At 42.5% G+C, this 20,851-nt stretch overlaps 1 protein-coding gene across 1 annotated transcript in view; it reads left to right on the forward strand.

Annotated features, from left to right (window-relative positions):
• The window catches only part of LOC149321242 (laminin subunit beta-2-like), an 82,690-nt gene that overhangs the window by 17,192 nt on the left and 44,647 nt on the right, over positions 1-20,851 (forward strand). Inside the window, exons 3-10 of the mRNA XM_089518281.1 lie at positions 2,256-2,434; positions 3,437-3,560; positions 7,283-7,356; positions 8,666-8,854; positions 11,487-11,550; positions 12,215-12,417; positions 15,542-15,662; positions 17,104-17,292. Of these exons, the coding sequence (XP_089374407.1) occupies positions 2,256-2,434; positions 3,437-3,560; positions 7,283-7,356; positions 8,666-8,854; positions 11,487-11,550; positions 12,215-12,417; positions 15,542-15,662; positions 17,104-17,292 (1,143 nt within the window). The remainder of the gene's footprint in view (positions 1-2,255; positions 2,435-3,436; positions 3,561-7,282; positions 7,357-8,665; positions 8,855-11,486; positions 11,551-12,214; positions 12,418-15,541; positions 15,663-17,103; positions 17,293-20,851) is intronic.

Below are 20,851 nucleotides of genomic sequence, written 5' to 3' on the forward strand. Positions count from 1 at the left end.
TGCCGTTGCTGGAAGAGGATAATGATACCCATGAGAGCTGTAGTACCCTCCACTCGGGTGGGAAGCCTCAAGAATTTGTTGCCTTGCTGCTGCTGCTGCTTTTCCCTTGACATGTATACACCTTTGCCAAAGTCCTGATGTGATCTATGCTACTCTGGTCCTGGCACATCCAGGCCCCTTTCTGATCTGAAGACTGACAGGGTCATAAGCAGGTCAGCACTGTGTTCTGCCAGTGCTAACAAGCACCCTTTGTGCTCTGGTATTAAAAGCTTCAGCATGTGACAGACCTTTTTCTGCTGACGCTGAGGAGCAGAAGGTGTAACACGAGGAGGAGGGGTCCTTAGTTCTCTAGTCTCAAGTGTTCCTTTATGTGACTGAACAATAGGACAGCTCCACTGTTAAGCAGGAGGCAGAAAAGTCTGGGTGTCATCAAAGGACTGCAAATAATTTTTAAATTTGTTATTATTGAATTTTTACTTAGAGCCTTGTCACATGAGAAAAGAAACCTGAAATGGAGTGGGAGAGTGGCGGCTTTCTCCATGCCTCTCTAACTGCTGTCGTAACAGTTTCATTCTCTTCCCGAGGGAGTTGGTTGTAAAAGTGTACCTTTTGTCATGCTGGAAAAAATCATCTAGCAAAAGGCACTCTTTTATTACCATCCTCCACAGGAAGGAGAACAGGAGTGCTATGGCATCATGCCATGAACCATGGAGAAGCCTGCTACTCTCCTGCTTTCTTTTCTTATGCGATACGGCTGGATGGGGAGAAGCACCTCTGGGATTTTTTTTGCTTCATGCTAATATAACCTGGCTGTCTTTGGGCACTGTGCATCTTGATTTAGGATGTGAACTTGCACCATTTGCTGCTCTGTCTCAGGCAGCAAAATGTCTTGTGCCAGCCCTCCTGAGTAGGGAACAAGGAGTAGCACCCACCAACAGCTTGTAGATTTGTAAACGTCCATGACACTTTGAGACAGACCTGCACTGTCATTGTGGAAAATGGCCATACAAATTTTATTAAAGGATATTTTTGTTGTGAAAGTTTTTGATATAAGTTCTCCCAATATTCATTTTTGATATTAATTCTCAGTATTATATAATAGTTATTGTGTTCTGCCAGAACATGACCTACATGACCATGTATGTACAGCCATGAACATCATTGTAGTGAATTTAATGGCAATACTGACATATGCATACATTAACATTTTTAATGGAAAATGGAAGCACTGTAGTTGGTCCAAAACTGACAAAATGAATTTAAGCAAAGAGTAAAGTTAAGGGACTGCACTTAGGCAGAAAAAATTAAATGCACAGGTATAGGATTGACAACAGTACATATGAAAGGGTTCTAGGAGACTTTGTAGACCACAAGCTGCACATGAGATAACAGTGTAATGTGGTAGCTAAAAAAGCCAATGCAATTCTAGGCTGCATCAGTAGGAGTATAGTATCTAGACTGAGAGAAGCAATAGTGTCATTCTTCTTTGGTCTGACCTCACCTGGAATACTGTGTCCAGTTCTGGGTACCACAATTCAGGAAAGATGTAGAGAAGCTGGAGTGTGCTCAAAGGGATGGAGACCAAAATGTTGAAAGTCTGGAAACCATGCCCTATGAGGAGAGACTTAGGGAGCTGAGGATGTTTAGCCTGGAGAGGAGAAGGTTAAAAGATGACATGATAGCCATGTTTAAATATTTTAAAGAGTGTAATATTGAAGATGGAGCAAGCTTGTTTTCTGTAGGTTTTAAATGACAGGAAAAGAGATTCCACTGAAACATTAGGAAATTACCACTATTTGACAGTGGAATATGTTGCCTTGAAGAGTGATGGTGTCTCCTTCTTTGGACGTTTTTAAACAAAAGCTGGATGGCCATCTGTTGAGTGTGCTTTGATTCTGGGTTCCTGCATGGCAGGGGGTTGAACTGGATGGCCCTTGAAGTCTCTTCCAACTCCGTGATTCTGTTTGCAGTATAGAAAGGAGTTAGAATATCCACCAAATTGGATAGTTTTAAAAGGGGACTAGACACATTCATGGATGGTGAAGCTATCAGTGGTATATCTCTCAGTTATTGAGGGAAATGATGGAGTTGGTGCAGATCACAGGCTAGGGGGTTTCCATAGGAAATTGGTGGGTGCAAAATAGATTACTATGCCTATACATATGTTTTTAGCTTTGGTTTCTATCAGAGAAATCCTTCCTATTATTAGTCAAGGAGCCTCTTAATATCTTAAAATTCTTTTCTTCTTGGTCCAGTCCAGATAGCTGAGGCTCAAGACACAGAAGAGCCTGATTTGTTGTATCATGGCTGTTCAGAGGGGAGCTGCTATCCAGCCACAGGGAATCTTCTCATTGGGAGGACCCAGAGCCTGAGTGCTACCTCAACATGTGGCCTGGAAGGCCCTCAGGAGTACTGCATTGTCAGCCATCTACAGGTAATGTTACTTGAGAGCTGGTCAAGGGGGAGACATTGGCAAGGGTTCAAGTCAAAGAGCTTATCACAGGGGCAAAAGTATTTCCTGCATGTGTGTTTACAGCATGTTTTCATGTTGACATATAATTTTCAAAGAAAACAAACAAACAAAAAACCATGTTTCTATTGTAAAACTATGTGTGGCATACTGGTTTGAATGTTGGACTACAACTCTGGAGACCAGGATTCAAATCCCCGCTTGCCCATGAAACCTGCTGGGTGATATTGGGCAAGTCATATGCTCTCAGCCTCAGGGGAAAGCAAGAGCAAACCTCTGAGCAAATCTTGCCAAGAAAACCCCATGGCAGGATCACCTTAGGATCGCCATAAGTCCAAAACAACTTGAAGGGGCATAACAAGAAGAAATGTGAAAATCATATCAATATCTTGTATAGAATTTATAAGTATAAAGTTTTAATTGGTGCATAAAGCTGGGAAGGGAAGCCATACATAATGAAGGAAACAGAGACAAAGGACAAAGCTAGGGAGTCAGAGATGAGGAATTCACAAAAACATAGGAAGCCTTTACTCAGGCAAAGTCCCAGGCCCAATAGGAAATCTTTCATAGTTGTTTGTATCCAGGGAGACCCAACCCACATCCCAAGAGCATCCAACCTGTCATTACAATTGCTGATCATGGGGAAACCATACAAGGCATTAGGGTTAGAGTGCAGTAGGCAGCCACTAACTAACCAAACTACAGTGGTGGTTACTGGTTTCCATGTTAGTGGGGCAATGAATCCATTCTGAGTTTCCATCCAGCTTTAAAAGTGCTGAACCTACTTTGGGGGCTGTTTCCCACATCTTGGATTACTCTTTGAAAGTTTGGACTAAATCCAGAGTGGATTCACTGCCCCATCTGGCAATGGGTGACAATGACCCCTGTGAAAGGAGCGGACATTCTCTGAGAACCTCCATGGTACTTTCATCTGTCTTTAATGATCCATTGTGGATGACTTGACAGGACTCTGAGAAATGCTTCACCTGTGACTCACGCTCACCGTCCCAGCGTGAAAGCCACCGCATTGAGAACGTCATCTACCTGAGTGGCCAGGATGGAGAGCAGACCTGGTGGCAGTCTGAGAATGGTAAGAGTCAATGCGAGATTCAAGCATCCTGTGTACCTTGTAGCCTGATCCTAGCCCCTCAAATGAATCCTTTTGTAAACAGAAGCCTCCAAGCAGTAAACAGAATTTCTCCTTGTCCTATCTTTCCTTTCTGTGTTGCACTAATGTTCATTGTGCAGCCACTTTAAGGGTGCAGGACAGGATTCTCTTTCTTAACTGGGGCAGGCAGGGACAGCCCTACAATTGATCAAGGTGAGACATCCATCCCAGGCAACAGATTTTGGTTGTCGTGAACGGACAGCACATCATGCTCTACAGCTTGGCAGGAACAGTCCCAATTAACCTCCTGTAATATCCTACTTTTTCAGATGCTTTTTAACTGTCTCAGTTTCTCTCTTTTCCTCCCACTTTCCTTCTTTGTCCTCAGTGTACATCAGTTGGTGCAAACTGAATTCAAAGTGCAAAAGCAGTTAATTTAGTAAAGGGGAGAGGAGAGGAAGGTGACATCTTGTTCTTCCCAGTAGGCTCAGGCAAAAGCAAATGCTGCAGACTATCTGAGCTATTTTCCCCCTGAGTTATCTGCCAGAAAGTGGGACTTTCCTTCACTGGAGGTATAGCATTATCATGACAATTGTTATATTATTATCATTATATATAAGCAGAACTGGATGGCCATTTATTAGGGTTGCTACCTTCTTCAACGCAGATCCTAATTTTATCAGGGTGTTGGGTTAGACGACCTGTAATATACCTTCAAACTTCATGATTCTGTGATTGAAAGCTACATTTTACAATATGGACCTATAAATGCATCCCTGTCATTTTTAAAAGTTGTTGTCACTTGCAAATAGCCATCAAGATGAGATGTATGTTGGGATCAAACACATGATACACAAGGGAGGACTAAATTTTTATCCTCATTCATTTTCCTGATTATATTTGATCCTCATCCTTTCAATTGCTATTTGCCTAATTGTGGAAAAAATGTATAATTACCCAAACGCTGCTGCCACACACTGCAGAAATAAAGGAGTTTAATACCACTTTAACTTCCATGGTTCAATGCAATGGGATTCTAGGAATCGTTGTTTGTTGTGACACCAGCGCCCTCTGACAGGGAAGGCTAAATATCTTACATATCCCATAATTTCATAGCATTGAGTGCTAGTGTATCTGGATGTATTTTCCCCCTAATGAAGCATATGGTAACTTGTGGTTGGTTGGGTATAGGCATGAAATGGCATGAAAGTAATCTGTTAACCCCAACCCATGCCTCAGTACTAACCCAGACCATTCCCAGTTGCTTCCTGTACAACAATACAGCCACAGTGATCCAGCACTGTGTAATGGTTGGAGTACTGAACTAGGACTCAGAGAGACCAGGGTTTTAATCTCTGCTTAGCCATGGAAAGCCAGTGGGTGACTTTGGGCAAGTCACAATCTCTCAGACACAAAGAAAGGTAATGGCAAACCTCTTCTGCATAAATCTGGCAAAGAAAATCCTATAACAGGGTTGGCATAAATTGGAGATGAGGGCACATAACAACAAAACCAGACAGAAATGCATTTGTTCGCATCTTGCATGATGTGCAGTTTTACAGGGAGCCCTGGTGGCGCAGTGGTTAAAGGCCAGTACTGCAGCCATTCACAGCCACAAGGTTGTGAGTTCGATCCCATGCAACACTCTAGGGTCAACTCAGCTTTGCATCTTTCCATAGGTTGCTAAAATGAGTATCTAGCTTTTTGGGGACAATTAGCTTACACATTGTAAACCACTTAGGGAGTGCTTAAGTGCACTGATAAGCAGTATAGAAATGTATTTGCTATTGTTATTGCTTCTGAAATCATTGTACATCAATGACAGCTCTTCAGAGCTTTATAACAGAGGTGTTATTGCCTAGGGGTACATGTATTTGTTTTTCTTTCAGTCTCACTATGGTTTGCAGTTAAACAGGTGTTTTGGGTGTTTGAAGCCTCAGGGAGAGGAGTTCAGAAACTGAATCACAACAGGAAAAAATGAGGATACATGGTCATGGGCTATAGCAGCTCTATCATTCCATTTTCAGTGCTCTGAAAAACTGCATAGCCTGAGGCACTATCTTAAGGCATATGTGAGCATAGCTGGAATTTAAATGGCTGAGCAGATGGCTGACAGCATAACTTGCATCCGGTAGCATCTCTTTCTTCATATAAGTAAGAGGTACAGGTTGAGCTTCCCTTATTAGAAATGCTTGAGACGAGAAGTGTTTTGTATTTTGGAGGTTTTTTTTTGGATTTGGGAATATTTGCATATACATAATGAGACATCTTGGAGATGGGACCCAAGTCTAAATACGAAATTCATTTATGTTTCGTATACACCTTATACACATAGCCTGAAGGCAATACACAATATTTTAAATAATTTTGTACATTGAACAAAGTCTGTGTACAATGAATCATCAGAAAGCAAAGGTGTCACTCTCAGCCATTCATATGGACAATTTTGATTTTGAATTTTTTTAGATTTGAGAATTCCAGATAAGGGAGAAGCAACCTGTACTTGCAGAACTTGGCTAGCGACTTTTTGTACTACAGCTCCCAGAATCCTCCAATCAGCATAGCCAATGGTCAAACAGTCATAACAGGTGGCTTCCATGTGGCAGGGGGTGAACAGTGGTTAATCTGGTCCAGATTTGAATGTAAACTTTAAAAGAACTGTCCAGGGTGCTGAGCCTGTTTTGGGGAAATTGTTCAAAACGTCTTAGATAGTTACTCTATAATTTGAACATGACAGCATGGTGTAATGGTTTGAGTGTTGGATTATGGTTCTGGAGACCAGGATTCGATACCCAGGTTGGCCATGAAACTCACTGGGAGAGCTTGGGCAAGTCACACTCTCAGCCTCATGGCAAACCTCTGAACAATCTTGCCAAGAAAACACCTTAGAGTCACCATAAGTTGGAAACAACTTGGAGGCAAACAACAACAACAACCACTGGCATGAACATCACCAACCATCTCTTTTACAGTGCAAAAATGTAGCATTTCAGAATCCTAGACAGAAAGCTCTATTATAGTATTCTTTTCTCCATGCCTCAAAGGGAGAGCAGGGATATACTAACTCTGTCCCTATTCTTGAATGCCTGTTTCTGAACTTTGCAACCCTCCATGTACTGGAGCATGAAGAGCTGCTATATTTGTGGAAGTTTCTTAAATTAGAACCCCATAAGATCAGTTTTCTAAATCATGTGGGGAACTACCACTAGTATAGCATGCAGCTTGACAATGGCGGGGTACAGACCACCCAAAAAGGGCAGTCTGCCGGTGCCTTGTTTTGCTGCATGAGGGAGCTGCAGCGGATAAACTGCACGGCTCCCTTGAACAGCAAAAAGAACCCGCAAAAAATGGGTTCTTTTTCTGGCACACTTGTGACGCCCGAGTGCACCAATGGCGCACTCGCAGTGTCACAAGTGGGCCGCGAGGCAACCCTAGCATGTATTTGTTACGTGCTAAAAGGCCCGTCTGTCCAGGGCCAATGTTACCTTTTTGAACTACAATTCTCAGAAGCGGTTTCCTTGCTGTATACGTCAATGTTCCTATAATTCCTATGCCTGAGCAGGGAGCCAGCAATGTGGTCATGGTGGAAGAGGGAAAGATACCAAGTGTGTCCTCCATCTCTTCCTTGTTGCATAAAAATAAGGATGCCTGAACAGAGCTCTTGAAAGAGTCTTATTTCTGCTTTTCTCTCTCCTCTGATCCAGGTGTTGAACAGGTCAGCATCCGTTTGGACCTGGAAGCTGAGTTCCATTTTACTCACCTGATAATGAAGTTTAAGGTACTTGAGGCTCTGTGAAGGAACATAGCTGCTGCAGTGGGTATTATACAACTTCACAAGAGCTTGTGTGAATACACCTGATGAAAGCACTCAAGAAGTGCTGCTTCCTCTAACCATGTAGGGCAGTGACATTATCGTGTCTTTATGTTTCAGTTTCAGCATGTACCCTTCCTTTCTGCACATGGCACTTAAGGTCTGAAACATTAAATTAGTGACAATGGTGGGAATTCGTACCAATGCACAATACTAGCTTTTAGGAAAGCAATTCCTATGAGAATCCATAGGAACGAATAAAAGGGTTAAATTCACCCTTTCCACCTACTGTATGTATAGTATCTCTAGCCTCTATTCATCCAATATGATTAGAGATCTTTACTAGCCTCCACTAATATAAACAACATTCTTCCAGCCAATCTGAACAGAGATCTTACGGGTCTTTACTTTGTAATGTAATACTTGAAGAATAGTTGTTTCTGGCTGCCTTCCATCATACTGCAATATTAGGCCAGTTCAGAGGACACAGAATTGTTTGTGTGCACATGCTTGTAAATTTTTGTGATCTTTAAGCAGAGATTCAACATTTTATTCTTAGAAGTAGGGGTGAATAATTTCTCTTTTTTCCCTTTCCTACAGAGAAAATGAAGATTTCTGTGCAGTTCTCAACCAATATTTGCACATCCCAAAGTGTTTCAGGAAATTATTTTGTGTAGAAATACATGTTGGTTCACCCAAAAAAAAAAAAAAAGTTGTCTACAGATCAATGTGTATGTTTTTTGTGCAAGATTACCGGGTATTTTTTGTGCAAAACCCAGTAAAGAAGGTCATCTGGAAACTTTGTGTAAGATTGCTGGGTTTTAGGCAAACAAACAATCCCACCACTTTCGTATAAAAACCCGTCTATAACTATCTGGAAGCATTAGTTTTTGTGCAAAAAAAAATAACAAAAATCATGCAAAGTACCCATGTATATTTCTGTGCAGAATAATTTACTAAAACATTTTGGGAGGAGTGAATACCAGGTGAAAATTCTGCAGAATTCTGTTATTCTTCCTGACTAAGTTTTCCAGGGATTGGGAAACACATTTGTTTGCTAGGAAATGAATAGCTGTGAATATTCTTTCTATCTTTACCTATGAGTTGGATTGATAAAAGTATTACTACCATGGATTTGAGGTGGTGGGGAGTAGTACGTTATGGTGCCGTGAGCCCCTATATTGGGAGAAAGGCGGAATATAATAATAAAATAAAATAATCATAATCATAATCATAATGAAACTTAACTCTCTACCTGGCCTCTTTTTTCCTGCAGACATTCCGCCCAGCTGCTATGTTAATTGAACGGTCGTCAGATTTTGGACGCAGCTGGAAGGTTTATCGCTATTTTGCCTTCAACTGCTCCAAGCTTTTCCCTGGCATCTCTACTCAGATCCCAACACATGTCAACCAGGCAGTCTGTGACCAGCGGTACTCAGAGATTGAGCCCTCCAGTCATGGTGAGGTCAGTACATGGCCATGTCAGCTGAGCAATCTGGGGAGCAGTCATGCAACAAGGTGACTTTTCCAAATGCTGCAGAGGGGCAGCAGCATCTTATGAAAGGTGAGCTTTGTGCCTCACAGCAAATGTGGAGAAGGCAAAGTGAGAAGAGAAGAGATCAGTCAGGCAGACTCAAAAGTCCAGGCAACATTCACCTGTTTGTCAGCTCTGACTGTGAACTGTCATGCTTTACTAGCCAACTCTGTAATATCCCCACCCTAGTTCATCTGTCTCTCCAGATGCTAGAATACCAGCTGATGTTCTGGAATAAAACTCAGAGGAGGGACTGCAACAGAGTGACAGGACTTAGACTTTCCCTGCAGCAGATCCTAAGTTCAATACAGGTGGAGCAGGGATAGTTTGCTGCCTGAAACCTCAAAGATCTAACAGTGCAAACAGTACAAAGCTGTGAAGTCAAAGGCTTTCATGGCCAGCATCCATAGTTTTTTGTGGGTTGTTCGGGCTATGTGGCCATGTTCTAGAAAAACCCACAAAAAACTATAGTACAAAGCTGGACGGATCAGTGGTCTGACTTGATACAATACAGCTTTCTAAAGTCAGAGAGATCACAGTAACAATGCAAGATATGAATCTAATCTTGAACAGGAATGCAGAAAATAAAATTTTTAATGGTTGCAAGCAAAAAGTTGATTATTTTTTTGCAGGAGTAGGTACAGTGGGAGGGTGCAGCCCTCCAAGGTGTGACCCCCAAGCCTTCCACAGTTGCCCACCCCTGCACTAGAAAAAGCGAGTGTTATTTCACACACACACACACACACACACACACACAGAGTTTCCCTGACAGAAACACACTTCCTCTGCAAAAGAGATTCCACCTCAAAATTAGGAAGAACTTCCTGACAGTAAGGGCTGTCTGACAGTGGAACACACTGTAGTAGAATCTCCCTCTTTGGAGGTCTTTAAGCAGAGGCTGGATGGCCATCTGTCGGTAGGGTTGCCATAAGTCAGGACCTCCAAACCGGGACAAATGTAGGACAAGTGTAGGACAACATTTTCAAATGTAGGACAACATTTCTAAAAATGGAGGACACACGAAAAAATTGGTGATTTTTTTAAAATGTTAATTTAAATGCATGTTTCTTAGGCATCATCAAAATGGAAGGCATTTTGGCATTATTCCTAGACAGAAATGTACTTCCCTTTCTGGCCACCCCCCCTCCCTCCATTCCAAACAGCACATTTGGGCATTGAACATGGCTTTACTTAACATGGCAATTTCTTGCATATTTCAGAGTCTTATTCCATAACCAAACCCCTTGTTGGGTTTAATGCTTAGCATGGTTTAACATGGCTATGCATATTGAACATGTTAAGGTGGTTTCAGAAAAAGTGGATTTGCCATTTCAGGTTGCTTACCCCAAGTGTACTTCTCAGAAGTGTGTACTTGGTCAAGGGATTGTGGTTTTTCTTCACTGCGCATGAGATTGTAAAAATCACAGCAACTTACATTGGCCAAGCCTCAGAGGCTTGCTGATATCAATATCACCATTAAAGAACCAAAAACACACAGAAAAGGCACTTTGGAAGGTGACACTCTCTCAGCTTCTGAAACAGTGCGTCCATGCCTCTGAAGCTGACTCATATCATCATCATCATCATCACCACCACACTATCATTGTCAAAGCAAGGGAGACTTGTTAACATTAAAAGCACGCAAAATAAAATTAAAAAAAACTTGAGGCCTCTGGCCGCTTACCACCACCACCTCCTCCTCCTCCTCCTCCTCCTCCTCCTCCTCAAGGCTATGGAATCCTGGGAACTGTAGCTCTGTGGACCATTCAGCCTCCTTTTGTCAAGAGAGCTCTAGTGCCACAAGAAACTACAATTCCCAGGATCCTATAGCACTGAGCCATGGATGTTTAAGGGAGGGTCAAACTATTTCTGCAGCCTTTTGCTACCCCAAAGCCCTTCCTATTTACAAGCAAGGCAAAATCTCTTCCTTCACCAAGCCATTGAAAACCAACCCAAGTGGAGGGCTGATTGCTTCTTTCCCATTGGTCAGCTTCGGGAGAAATTTGCATATTACAAGTAAAGGTGTTTAGGGCCTCAAAAACGATCCTGTGATAAAGAATTACAAGAATACTGATGCGGTATACATTTAAAAGATGAGGCGATTAGACTCCCAGTGAAACATGAACAATTTATGGCCTTTTTCTCTCTCACTGTAACCTGAAAAGTAATGCCTCTTGCAAGGCATATATACCAACATGGGCAGGCAAAAGCTCTGAGCTGCAGGTGTCCTGAAGACCTGCTGTCTAGGCTACGCCAGGCAGGGAGGTGGGGAGGGTGGTGCACAGCTGCCTCCAGGGCCTCGCTGGGGGGGGGGGGGGAATCCTGGGGGTGGGGCCAAACCAGGGCGGGGCCGTGCGGACCCGCCCCAAACCAGGAAAGTCCCACCCCCAGGCAGGATATGGCAAGCCTATCTGTCGGGGATGCTTTGATTTGGATTTCCTGCATGGCAAGGGGTTGGACTGGATGGGCCTTGCGGTCTCTTCCAACGCTATGATTCTATGCCTTGTTTTATGTATTTCATTTGGGAAGACTTGTGTATGTGCTTCTTAATCTTACTCCACAGGTGATTTTCAAAGTGCTGGACCCAGCTATAAAAGTAGAGGACCCCTACAGCCAGGAAATCCAAGGTATAGCTGCAGTAGGAAAAACAACCACAGAGAAAGGTTTTGTCTACAGAACTAGCCCTTAAAGACTATTGGAGTCTTTGTACAAAGACAATATGAATGGCCTCCCTTAATCTGGTGCCCTCCAGAGGTTTTGAACTACAGCTCCCACCAGCTCCAGCTAGGTTAGCCATTGGTAAAAGCTGATTTAAGCTAAGTGCTGTGCACAGCAACAGCATGGCCCAAAGTGCAACAAATAAAGGAATGGGAGCCGGGGAAATGTACAGAGGACCAGTCTACTGCTGTATTGCTAAACTTCAGTACTTGTGTCTGGATTGTGAGAGAATTTACGGTTTAATAAGTGAGTTTACTAATAGTTTACTGATAGAAGGAAAAGCACTTTACCCATTAGCTCCATTAACTAATAGGACTGTTCTTATGTTTATAAGTTGCAGTAGTATACTGTATATGTAACTGTAAAAAATTGTACTCTCTCTGTCAGTTAAATGTTGCAGCCTTAATGTGTTTGTATGTGGATATATATGTGTGTGTGTACGCATACACACATATGCAAACATACACACATATACAGGGAGCAACCTAAGAATGGGGAGATAGTGGGGGTGAAGCTATAGGAAACCTAAAAGCTCAAACCTTGTATCAACAAATCCCTTCCTCTCCTACCCAGATTTGTTACGTGTTACTAATTTGCGGGTGAACTTCACAAAGCTGCACACTCTGGGTGACAACCTCCTGGACTCGCGACATCAGGTGCTTCAGAAATACTACTACGCTGTGTATGAGATGGTGCTGCGTGGAAGCTGCTTCTGCTACGGACATGCCTCTGAGTGTGCTCCTCTGGCTGGAGATTCAAGCAGAGTTGAGGGCATGGTAAGGCACAGGAGGCGTGCAGCAGTGGGAATGAGGGTGGGAGACCAAGGCATAGTCCTACAGCCAGGAAAACAGAATAATGGGGAGATACTATTCGAGGGCCATGGGATGCATATGGTGATGACTACAAAATAATACCTTTTTGACTCAGCATTATTGATCTGCCCTGAACTGGCATTGACCATAGTATCATGGAAAAGACCTCAAAGGCTGTCTGTTCTAACCCCCTGCCAGCACAGGAATACACCCCGAGAGGTAAACATCCCCTTTAAAAATCTCCAACTAAGGTTTACTTATTAAGCAGAGGCTATAAACTGGATGACATGCATTACATACAGTTGGTTCTCCATATCCACAGATTCTTTATCCACAGATTCAATCATCCACGGCTTGAAAATGTTTTTATATAAATTCCCAAACGCAAACCTTGATTTGGTCATTTTATATAAGGCCCAGAATTTTACTATGCCATTGTATGTAATGGGACTAGAGCATCTATGGATTTTGGCATCCACAGGGAGCCCTGGAATCAAACCAGATACCAAGGGCAGACTCACTTTCCATTATGTGTATTTATATTTATATGTGGAGTAGGGTTGGAAAGAATATTTGCAATTATTTCCTTGTCAAAAATGGGGTTCTCTACTATCAGAAAACCTGGTTGGGAAAAATGACAAAGTGTGCAGTTTTTGCCGAGTATTTGCACATCCGAAAGTTATTCAGGAAATTATTATGCACAAAATACACATGAGTTTTTAGTGCAACTCTCAGGGTTCTTGTGTAAGAAAAATATTTGTGCAAAAATATTACGTTCAGATAGTCACATGGGTTTTGCATATGTGATTGCTGTTTTATGTGCACAACACAAAAAAATTGGTTGGCTATAAAAATTTTTCAAGATGGTTGGTCTTTGCACAACTTTTCTTGAGTTTTGTGATTTGAGATTTTGTGTGTGTGTGTGTGTGTGTGTGTGTGTGTGTGTGTATGAGTTTTCTGCAAAAAAAATTGGTACAAGATTGTGGGCTTTTGTGCAAACACTCACAATTCTCTCTCTCTCTCTCTCTCTCTCTCTCACACACACACACACACACACACACACCTGTGTATTTATGCACATAATAATTTCCCAAAGGTTTTCAGGATGTACAACTACCAGGCAAACGCTGTGTAGAAATATTTGTTTTCTCCACAGTGAGGATAAAACTGTGGAAATCATTTGTCCTTACTTGTGAGGACAAAGTAATCAAATATTTACATTACTACCAGCAGTCTCCTGCAACCTGGTGCCCTCTCTGCATCTACACTGCAGAATTAATGAAGCTTGACAGTGCTTTAACTGTCATTCTGGAATTGGTAGTTTTGTCAGACATTTAGCCGTCTCTGTGATGCCATAACAAATTACAAATAGCAGGATTCCATAGTCTGGAACCATTACAATTAAAAAGTTTGCATATGCTCAAAATGTCCCACCCTTGATTCAACAGATGATTTTTGAAGCCAATTGATGGTGCAGGTAGAAAGATGAGAAGAGGGATACAAATCAGAGATCAGACTTAATTGAACAGGTTACTAGATCCATGCTTTACAGTCATCTGCCCCAATCTGGTAGATGAGTTGGACTACAGTTCTCATATCCTTAGCCATTTCTGAGATTGTGGGATTTTATAGTCCCAGGAGGAATGAAGTTTAAAAACCATAAAAATACTATGTTTCAAGGAGGCAATAACATAGTAGAAAGCCAATACATGTTATTGTGGTTTGAATGGTTTGGGTGGCCCTTGTGGTCTCTTCCATCTCTATTATTCTATGCTTGTTGGACTAGAATGCAAGGAAACCAGGATTTAATCTCCATTTGGCCATGGAGACCTACTTAGTGACCTTGGACAAGTCACACTCTCTCAGCCTATATAGAAGGCAATCCTCTGAACAAATCTTGCCAAGAAACCCCTGTGATAGCTTCACCTTAGGGTTGTCATAAGTTGAAAATGACTTGAAGACGAACAAGAACAACAACAATAAAATGTGCCATAAAGTGGCAACAACAATAACTTTACCATGCCATTCTCTGTAGATCCCATGGTTCCTTTAAAAATGAACAAGCCAACAAACAAATTAACAGATGATTAATGTAACTAATTAAAATTTTCCTTTCTAGTGTTAGTGAAAATGTATCAATCCTCCCATTTCTAATTGTCAGTGTTACCAAATTAATTTTAAAACCTGATGTCCTAAGCCCTGCACTTAACTTGCTCTGGGGCAAGATATACCTGGCGTACTGTTTCCAGCTGTGTCCTCACATTGAGAAGCTGGAGCGTGTCCAAAGGAGGCAACTAAAATGGTGAAAGGTCTGTAAACGATTCTTATGAAGAGAGACTTAGGGAGCTGAGGATGCCTGGAGAAGAGAAGGCTAAGATGTGATATGATTGCCCTGTTTAAGTATTTGAAAGGGTATCATATTGAAGATAGACCAAGCTTGTTTTCTGTAATTGCAGAGACTAAGACATGGAGCAATGATTCAAACTACAGGAAAAGAGATTCCACCTCAACATTAGGAGGAACTTCTTGACAGTAAGAGCTGTTTGACAGTGGAACAAACTCCCCCAGAGAGTGGTGGAGTCTTCTTCTTTGGGGATTTTTAAACAGAAGCTGGATAGCTATCTGTCAGGGTTGCTTTGATTGTGTCTTAGAATCAAAGAATCATAGAATTATAGAGTTGGAAGAGACCGCTTGCATGGCAGAATGGGGTTGGACTGCATGGTCCTTGGGGTCTCTTCCAACTCTAGGATTCTGTAGTTCTGTATATGAGGGTATTCAGGTGAGCACCCAGCTCCATGAAGTACAGTGGGCCCTTGATATCCACTGGGGTTTGGTTCCAGGACCCCCCGTGGATCCCATAATCCAAGGATGCTGAAGTCCCATTAAAAACAATGGCATAGTAAAATGCTGTCCCTTATATAAAATGGCAAAATCAAGGTTTGCTTTTTGGAATTTATATCTTTTTAAAAAAATTTCAAACCGTGGATGCTTGAATCCTTGGATATGGAGGGCTGAATGAACTTCACACTGAATGGCACCCTGCTTTCTTTCTGCTGGATGCCCCGCTCGTCTGTCTTCTTTGCTCCAGATTCATGGGCAATGTATCTGCAAGCACCACACCAAGGGCCTCAACTGCGAGCTCTGCAAGGACTTTTACCAGGAGTTGCCATGGAGACCGGCTGAGGCCCGCAATTCGCACACGTGCAAAGGTGAGCATCTTTGTGTCTGCACTGAACTGTGGAGAATAATACAGTTTTCACCAGAGGGGAAACATCAAACATATATAGTCACTTTGAGTTGCAGTTTTTGGGGGAAAGGGGGTACTACTACCACTACTACTACTAATAATAATAATATGGAACAAAACAATAAAATACAACAGTACAATAAAGTAAAATATTAAAATACTGTTTAGCTGTTTACAGTGGAGGATGTTTTGTTGTTCTGGACTGTGACTGAAATAAACTGATCCATTGATTCAAAGGAGTGTGGGTCCACCTACACTGAAGAAACAATGCAGTTTGATACCACTTTAAGAGCCCTATCCATCCCATGGAATCCTGGGATTTGTAATTTTGCAAGGTCTTTTGCCTTCTCTGTCAAAGAATGCTGGTCCTTCACCACATTACAAATCCCCGGATTCTGTAGGATGGAGCCATAGCAGTTAATTTGGTGTCAAACTGTCATATCTCTACAGTGTAGATGCAGCCTGTGCTCTCAATATAGTGAGATGTTCCTTCTACCTCAGGCCCAAACAACCTGCTGAAAAGGACTGCTGAGCTTTTGCCTCGTCCTCAGGCCTACTTCCTCCATCACAAAGGAGATTATCAGATGAGGGACATCCCATCATATTCCTGTCATGTTCCCATCCTTTCCGCATGATTGTGGGAAGGATTTTCAGACGGGATTTGCACTTATCCCGTCCGGGAAGCATGAATGACTGCAATTGCGTGACAGGCTTTCAGATGAAGTTGTGCAGATCCCATCATTATCCCGCTATCAAACTCATTAAAGTGACATTGGCCAGCATTTTGCATCATTTGAAGTGTGCATTAATGCAGTGCCGGTTGGAAGGCAGGTTAATGGTGGGATTGGTGCTACAATTTGAAAGCCTTTTGCACCATCACAGTCACAGACAGGTTAAGGATGGGGGAGCAATCCCATCCCTACCCTACCCCCATGTGAAAAACTCCAAAGGTTCATGCAGCTTTCTCTGCTGTAGGTGGCAGTTGTTGATTCCTTAGGCTGCATTTATACTGTAGAATTAATGATGTTTAACACCACTTTAATTGTCACGGTTCAGTGCTATGAAATTCTGGAACTTGTAGTTTTTTGAGATATTTAGCTTTTTGTGTCAGAGAGCACTTGTGCCCCAACAAACTACAGATCCCAGGACTCCATAGAGTGTGGCAGCAGGCTTAGCTGTACATGCCTAATTTCGTCTTGATACTCTGCAGCAGCCATTACAAACAATGCAACAAACAATGCACAGGTGGCACAGGTGAGAGCTCCAAGGATGGCAGGTCACATGATCAGCATGCCCATTTCATTATTTATTTTGGTAGTACATGAATAAGGGCCATTGCCTGCATTCACTTCAAAACGGCTGAAAATAGCATGCCTGATAACAGTGTTTTGGTTTTTCTGCAGAGTGCAACTGCAATGAACACTCACATCGGTGCCATTTTGACATGGCCGTGTACCTGGCCACAGGCAATACCAGTGGCGGAGTCTGTGATGAGTGTCAGCACAACACCATGGGGCGCCACTGCCAACTCTGCAAGCCCTTCTACTACCGCAACCCACTGGCTGACATTCGTGCAAGTACTGCATGCATCCGTGAGTATTGCCTCATCTCAGTCACTGCTTTTTTTGTATCTGGCATGATTTTTCTGTTTGTCAGACTGAGATGCCAGAATCATTGTTTCCATGCTACAGGTTGAGTCTTCCTTATTCAAAATGTTTGACACAAGTGTCTGGAGTTTTTTTGATTTTGGAATATCTGCATATATATAATGAGAGATCTTGGAGATAGAACCCAAGTCTAAACATGAAATTCATTACAGTTTCACGTGCACCTTATACACATAGCCTGAAGGGAATTTTATACAAAATATTATTTTGTGCACTAAATGAAGTTTTTGCACACTGAACTATCAGAAAGCAAAGGAGTCACTATCTCAACCACCCGCATGGACAATTCTGGATTTTGGAATATTCTGGATTTTGGATTTCCAGATAAGGAAGTCTCAAACTGTATTCCATTTAATTATGTACGTGTGTATGTGTATGTGTGTATGTATGTGTGAATGTGTACACACACACACGTATGTGTGTGCATAATTTGCTTTTCTGGAAAATATCTCTGAGCTCCCTCATACATACAGCATTTTAACTTGTTATTCTTCTGCTGTCTGCCTGTCTGTTGCCCAGGCTTGACCTCCCAAAATGGTCTTGTTAAAGATATATCATGAAGGTGACCAAATATGCATCCTTTATGCGGGATACAAACTGCTCCTTTGGGGCGGCCTGCACCCGCCCCTTTCCCCGACGGATCAGGGCCTCAGCAGCCACAGCGGCAACCCCGGAGGCCCTGATTCGCCGATTTTCCAGACCTCAGGGAAGCGGCAAAACGCTTTTCCAGGCCTCGGGGAAGCGGCTTCATGCCCCAAGGATACCCCGACAGCAGCAGGGAGAGAGAGAAAGGGGCCACTTGGCCCCTTTCTCTTCCGTATTGCTGGCGCGGCTGTGTAAAGGCTGTTTCGGAGCTCCTTTTGGCGCCACTGAAAGGGTGCCACAAGCGCCCTGTAGTGGCACCAGCATGTAACGGCCACGCCACACCATTTGGACATGGCGCAGCTGTCATGTCAAAATGGCAGTGCCCATGTAGACAGGGCACCGCCATTTTGATGTACGGATGTGGGCGGGGCTGGCGCAGCAGGTTGCATGGCGGGAGAAAAATGGAGGGCCCTCCCTTCCACGTGGGAAACAAACTTTCCTCCAGCACTGAGTTGCAGCAACAATAACGCCTTTATTGGCAACAAACAAGGTAACAGCCACACAGGCAAAGAAAAGAAGTGTCTGTAAGTCCCCTCTCTAGCAAGTCGCCTGAGGTAAGTCTTCCGAGGGTTCTTCGTCCTGGGTCAAGGCGTGCTCCCCGCCTCGCCTTCCACCCGCGTGCTTCTCCAAGGCCTCCCTATCTGCCTTTTCCCAGTCTTGAGGTCGTGGGCCTTGTTCCCAGGCTTCTCCCTTTGGGTCCCACCATTCACCCTCGAGATTCCCTTGGTCCCGTCGTCGCCAGGCACCTTCTCCGGGGTAGGCAAAGTCCCCTTCTACTCGCGGGTCGACGAGCCTAACAGTCTCGTGTGGGCCTGGCCTCCGAGGGCTGGCTTTCCCGACCAAAGAGACAGGCCTTCCCACTCTCTGGGGACTTTGAGTTACCTTTCCTCCTCTTAACTCGACCGCCTCACCGCGTCCCCCTCTTCCGCGCCTTCTCCCTCTCCCCGCACAAGCTGTCTCCTCCCTCCTTATATTCTCTGCACGGCCCGCCCTCTGCTCGTCTGGCTCCTCCTCCTGGGGTTCTTTCCTCATTTCCTCCACCTGGTCCTCCTTAGCCCTCCCAACTCTCCCAGTCTCTACTTCCACCTTACTACACCGGAGTACGTGCTGGGATTAGTGAGTGTCTGTAAAGGACGCTCCAAGGCAACCCTAGCACGTACTCAATACGTGCTAAAAGGCCCATCTGGACAGGGCCAATGTAAGCAATCTTGTTCTCTATGCTACTGAGCACTAGCTGCCCTTGCATCCTGCCTAGCAAAGAGTTTTGTGTAACTGAAAAGTGTATGTTTTCACCAATGAAAGTAACTCCACTCCTAAAATAGTCTCGGGCCCTATTCAGATGGTGAGAATAATTCAGGATAAATTCAGGTTGAATCTTCATTGTCCACATGCATCCCAAATGCATCCGATGAAGGGGTTTTTTTTGGGGGGGAGGCTGCTAAAAAACCACTTAAGGTGGGATAATTAATACCGGGTATCCCCCCCCCAAGTTTAAAAAAAAAGATTCGCATCATCGGCAGTGCGAATAGACACAGAATAATTTCAGATTAAACTCTGCATGCATTGAATGTGTTTTGAATACATTCTCATCATTGACTCCATGTTTATTTGAGCGCTGGCACATGTGAGCAATCGAACTCCCAGAGGCGCACATAGATGTAGTTCCATAGTGTGAATAACAAACCCGGAATGCAAGAGTGAGGTCATTCACATTGTTCCGCTAAAAAAGACGATATCTGAATGACTGCTCAGTCTGTAAAAATCTAGTTAACATTAGCATTTAATGGGACCTGGTTTCTAGTCCTGTCCATTAACACATGCCCATAATGTTAATGCCAGTGCTGGATTCTTTTCAGTATCACGTTAAAACATGAGTTTTCATTATTAGCTATCTTTCATTATTAGCTATCTTGCTCAAATCTGTACAGATTTAAATTCGTTTTAATTATTACATTGTTCAATATGCCTTTAGACTGTTTAAATTAATCCTTATCATGTTAAATTTGTCTAAATTATTTAAATTAATTTTACTTGTATGTCATCTTCAGATCTTGTGATGTGGAGCAAATTATGAATATTTTAATTAATAAATCAAATAAAATAAATTCATTTTTGGCAATATTTCTCATTTTGTCCAGTGGGGCATTTTTGTTTGTTTAATACTATAATTTTCCCAAAGCAAAGAATGCCAGGTAGCTTTAAAAATAAAACCATTAAATCATAGTAAAAATGAATACTGTATAAAATGACAAAACTGTATCACAAGTATGAATCTGCGAGAGCTTAGAAGAATAGTGGAGGATAGGGAGTCTTGGAGGTGTCTCATCCACAGGGTTGCCATTATTATTATTAAAATGTATTTATAAAGTGCTGTAGATTTACACAGATCTGTATATTATACAATCAATTAAAATAAAATAAAATAAAATAAAGACCTGCCAGTGGCATACACTCTACAAGAAACAATAGACATTAATACATATATTAAATTGGAAACAATAAAATAAACAATACAGGTTGCCATGAGTCAAAATCGACTTGAGGGTGGTTAACAACAAATAATGGATTTGATTCTGATAAGCTATTACTTTATCCTGTATTTTTTGTTTAAACAGCGGCATCATTTGTTTAAATATTCAGCATGAAATAAGTCAAACAAACATATGGAATGTGATACATTCCAGGCTTCAATTAAAATAAGGAGACAGGTCCTACCACTTTTGTCAAACTAATTTTGATAAGTCTTTTGACAGGTGTCTGTATTTCTTCACTGTATCCTGTATTAGCAACCAGCCCTTTAGCAATACTGCAGATATTGCCATTATCAACAGTGCATTAT

Source organism: Sceloporus occidentalis, unplaced genomic scaffold (assembly GCF_023333645.1).
Source record: "Sceloporus occidentalis isolate IW3139 unplaced genomic scaffold, rSceOcc1.0.p SCAF_1, whole genome shotgun sequence".
NCBI classification, from domain to species: Eukaryota; Metazoa; Chordata; class Lepidosauria; order Squamata; family Phrynosomatidae; genus Sceloporus; species Sceloporus occidentalis.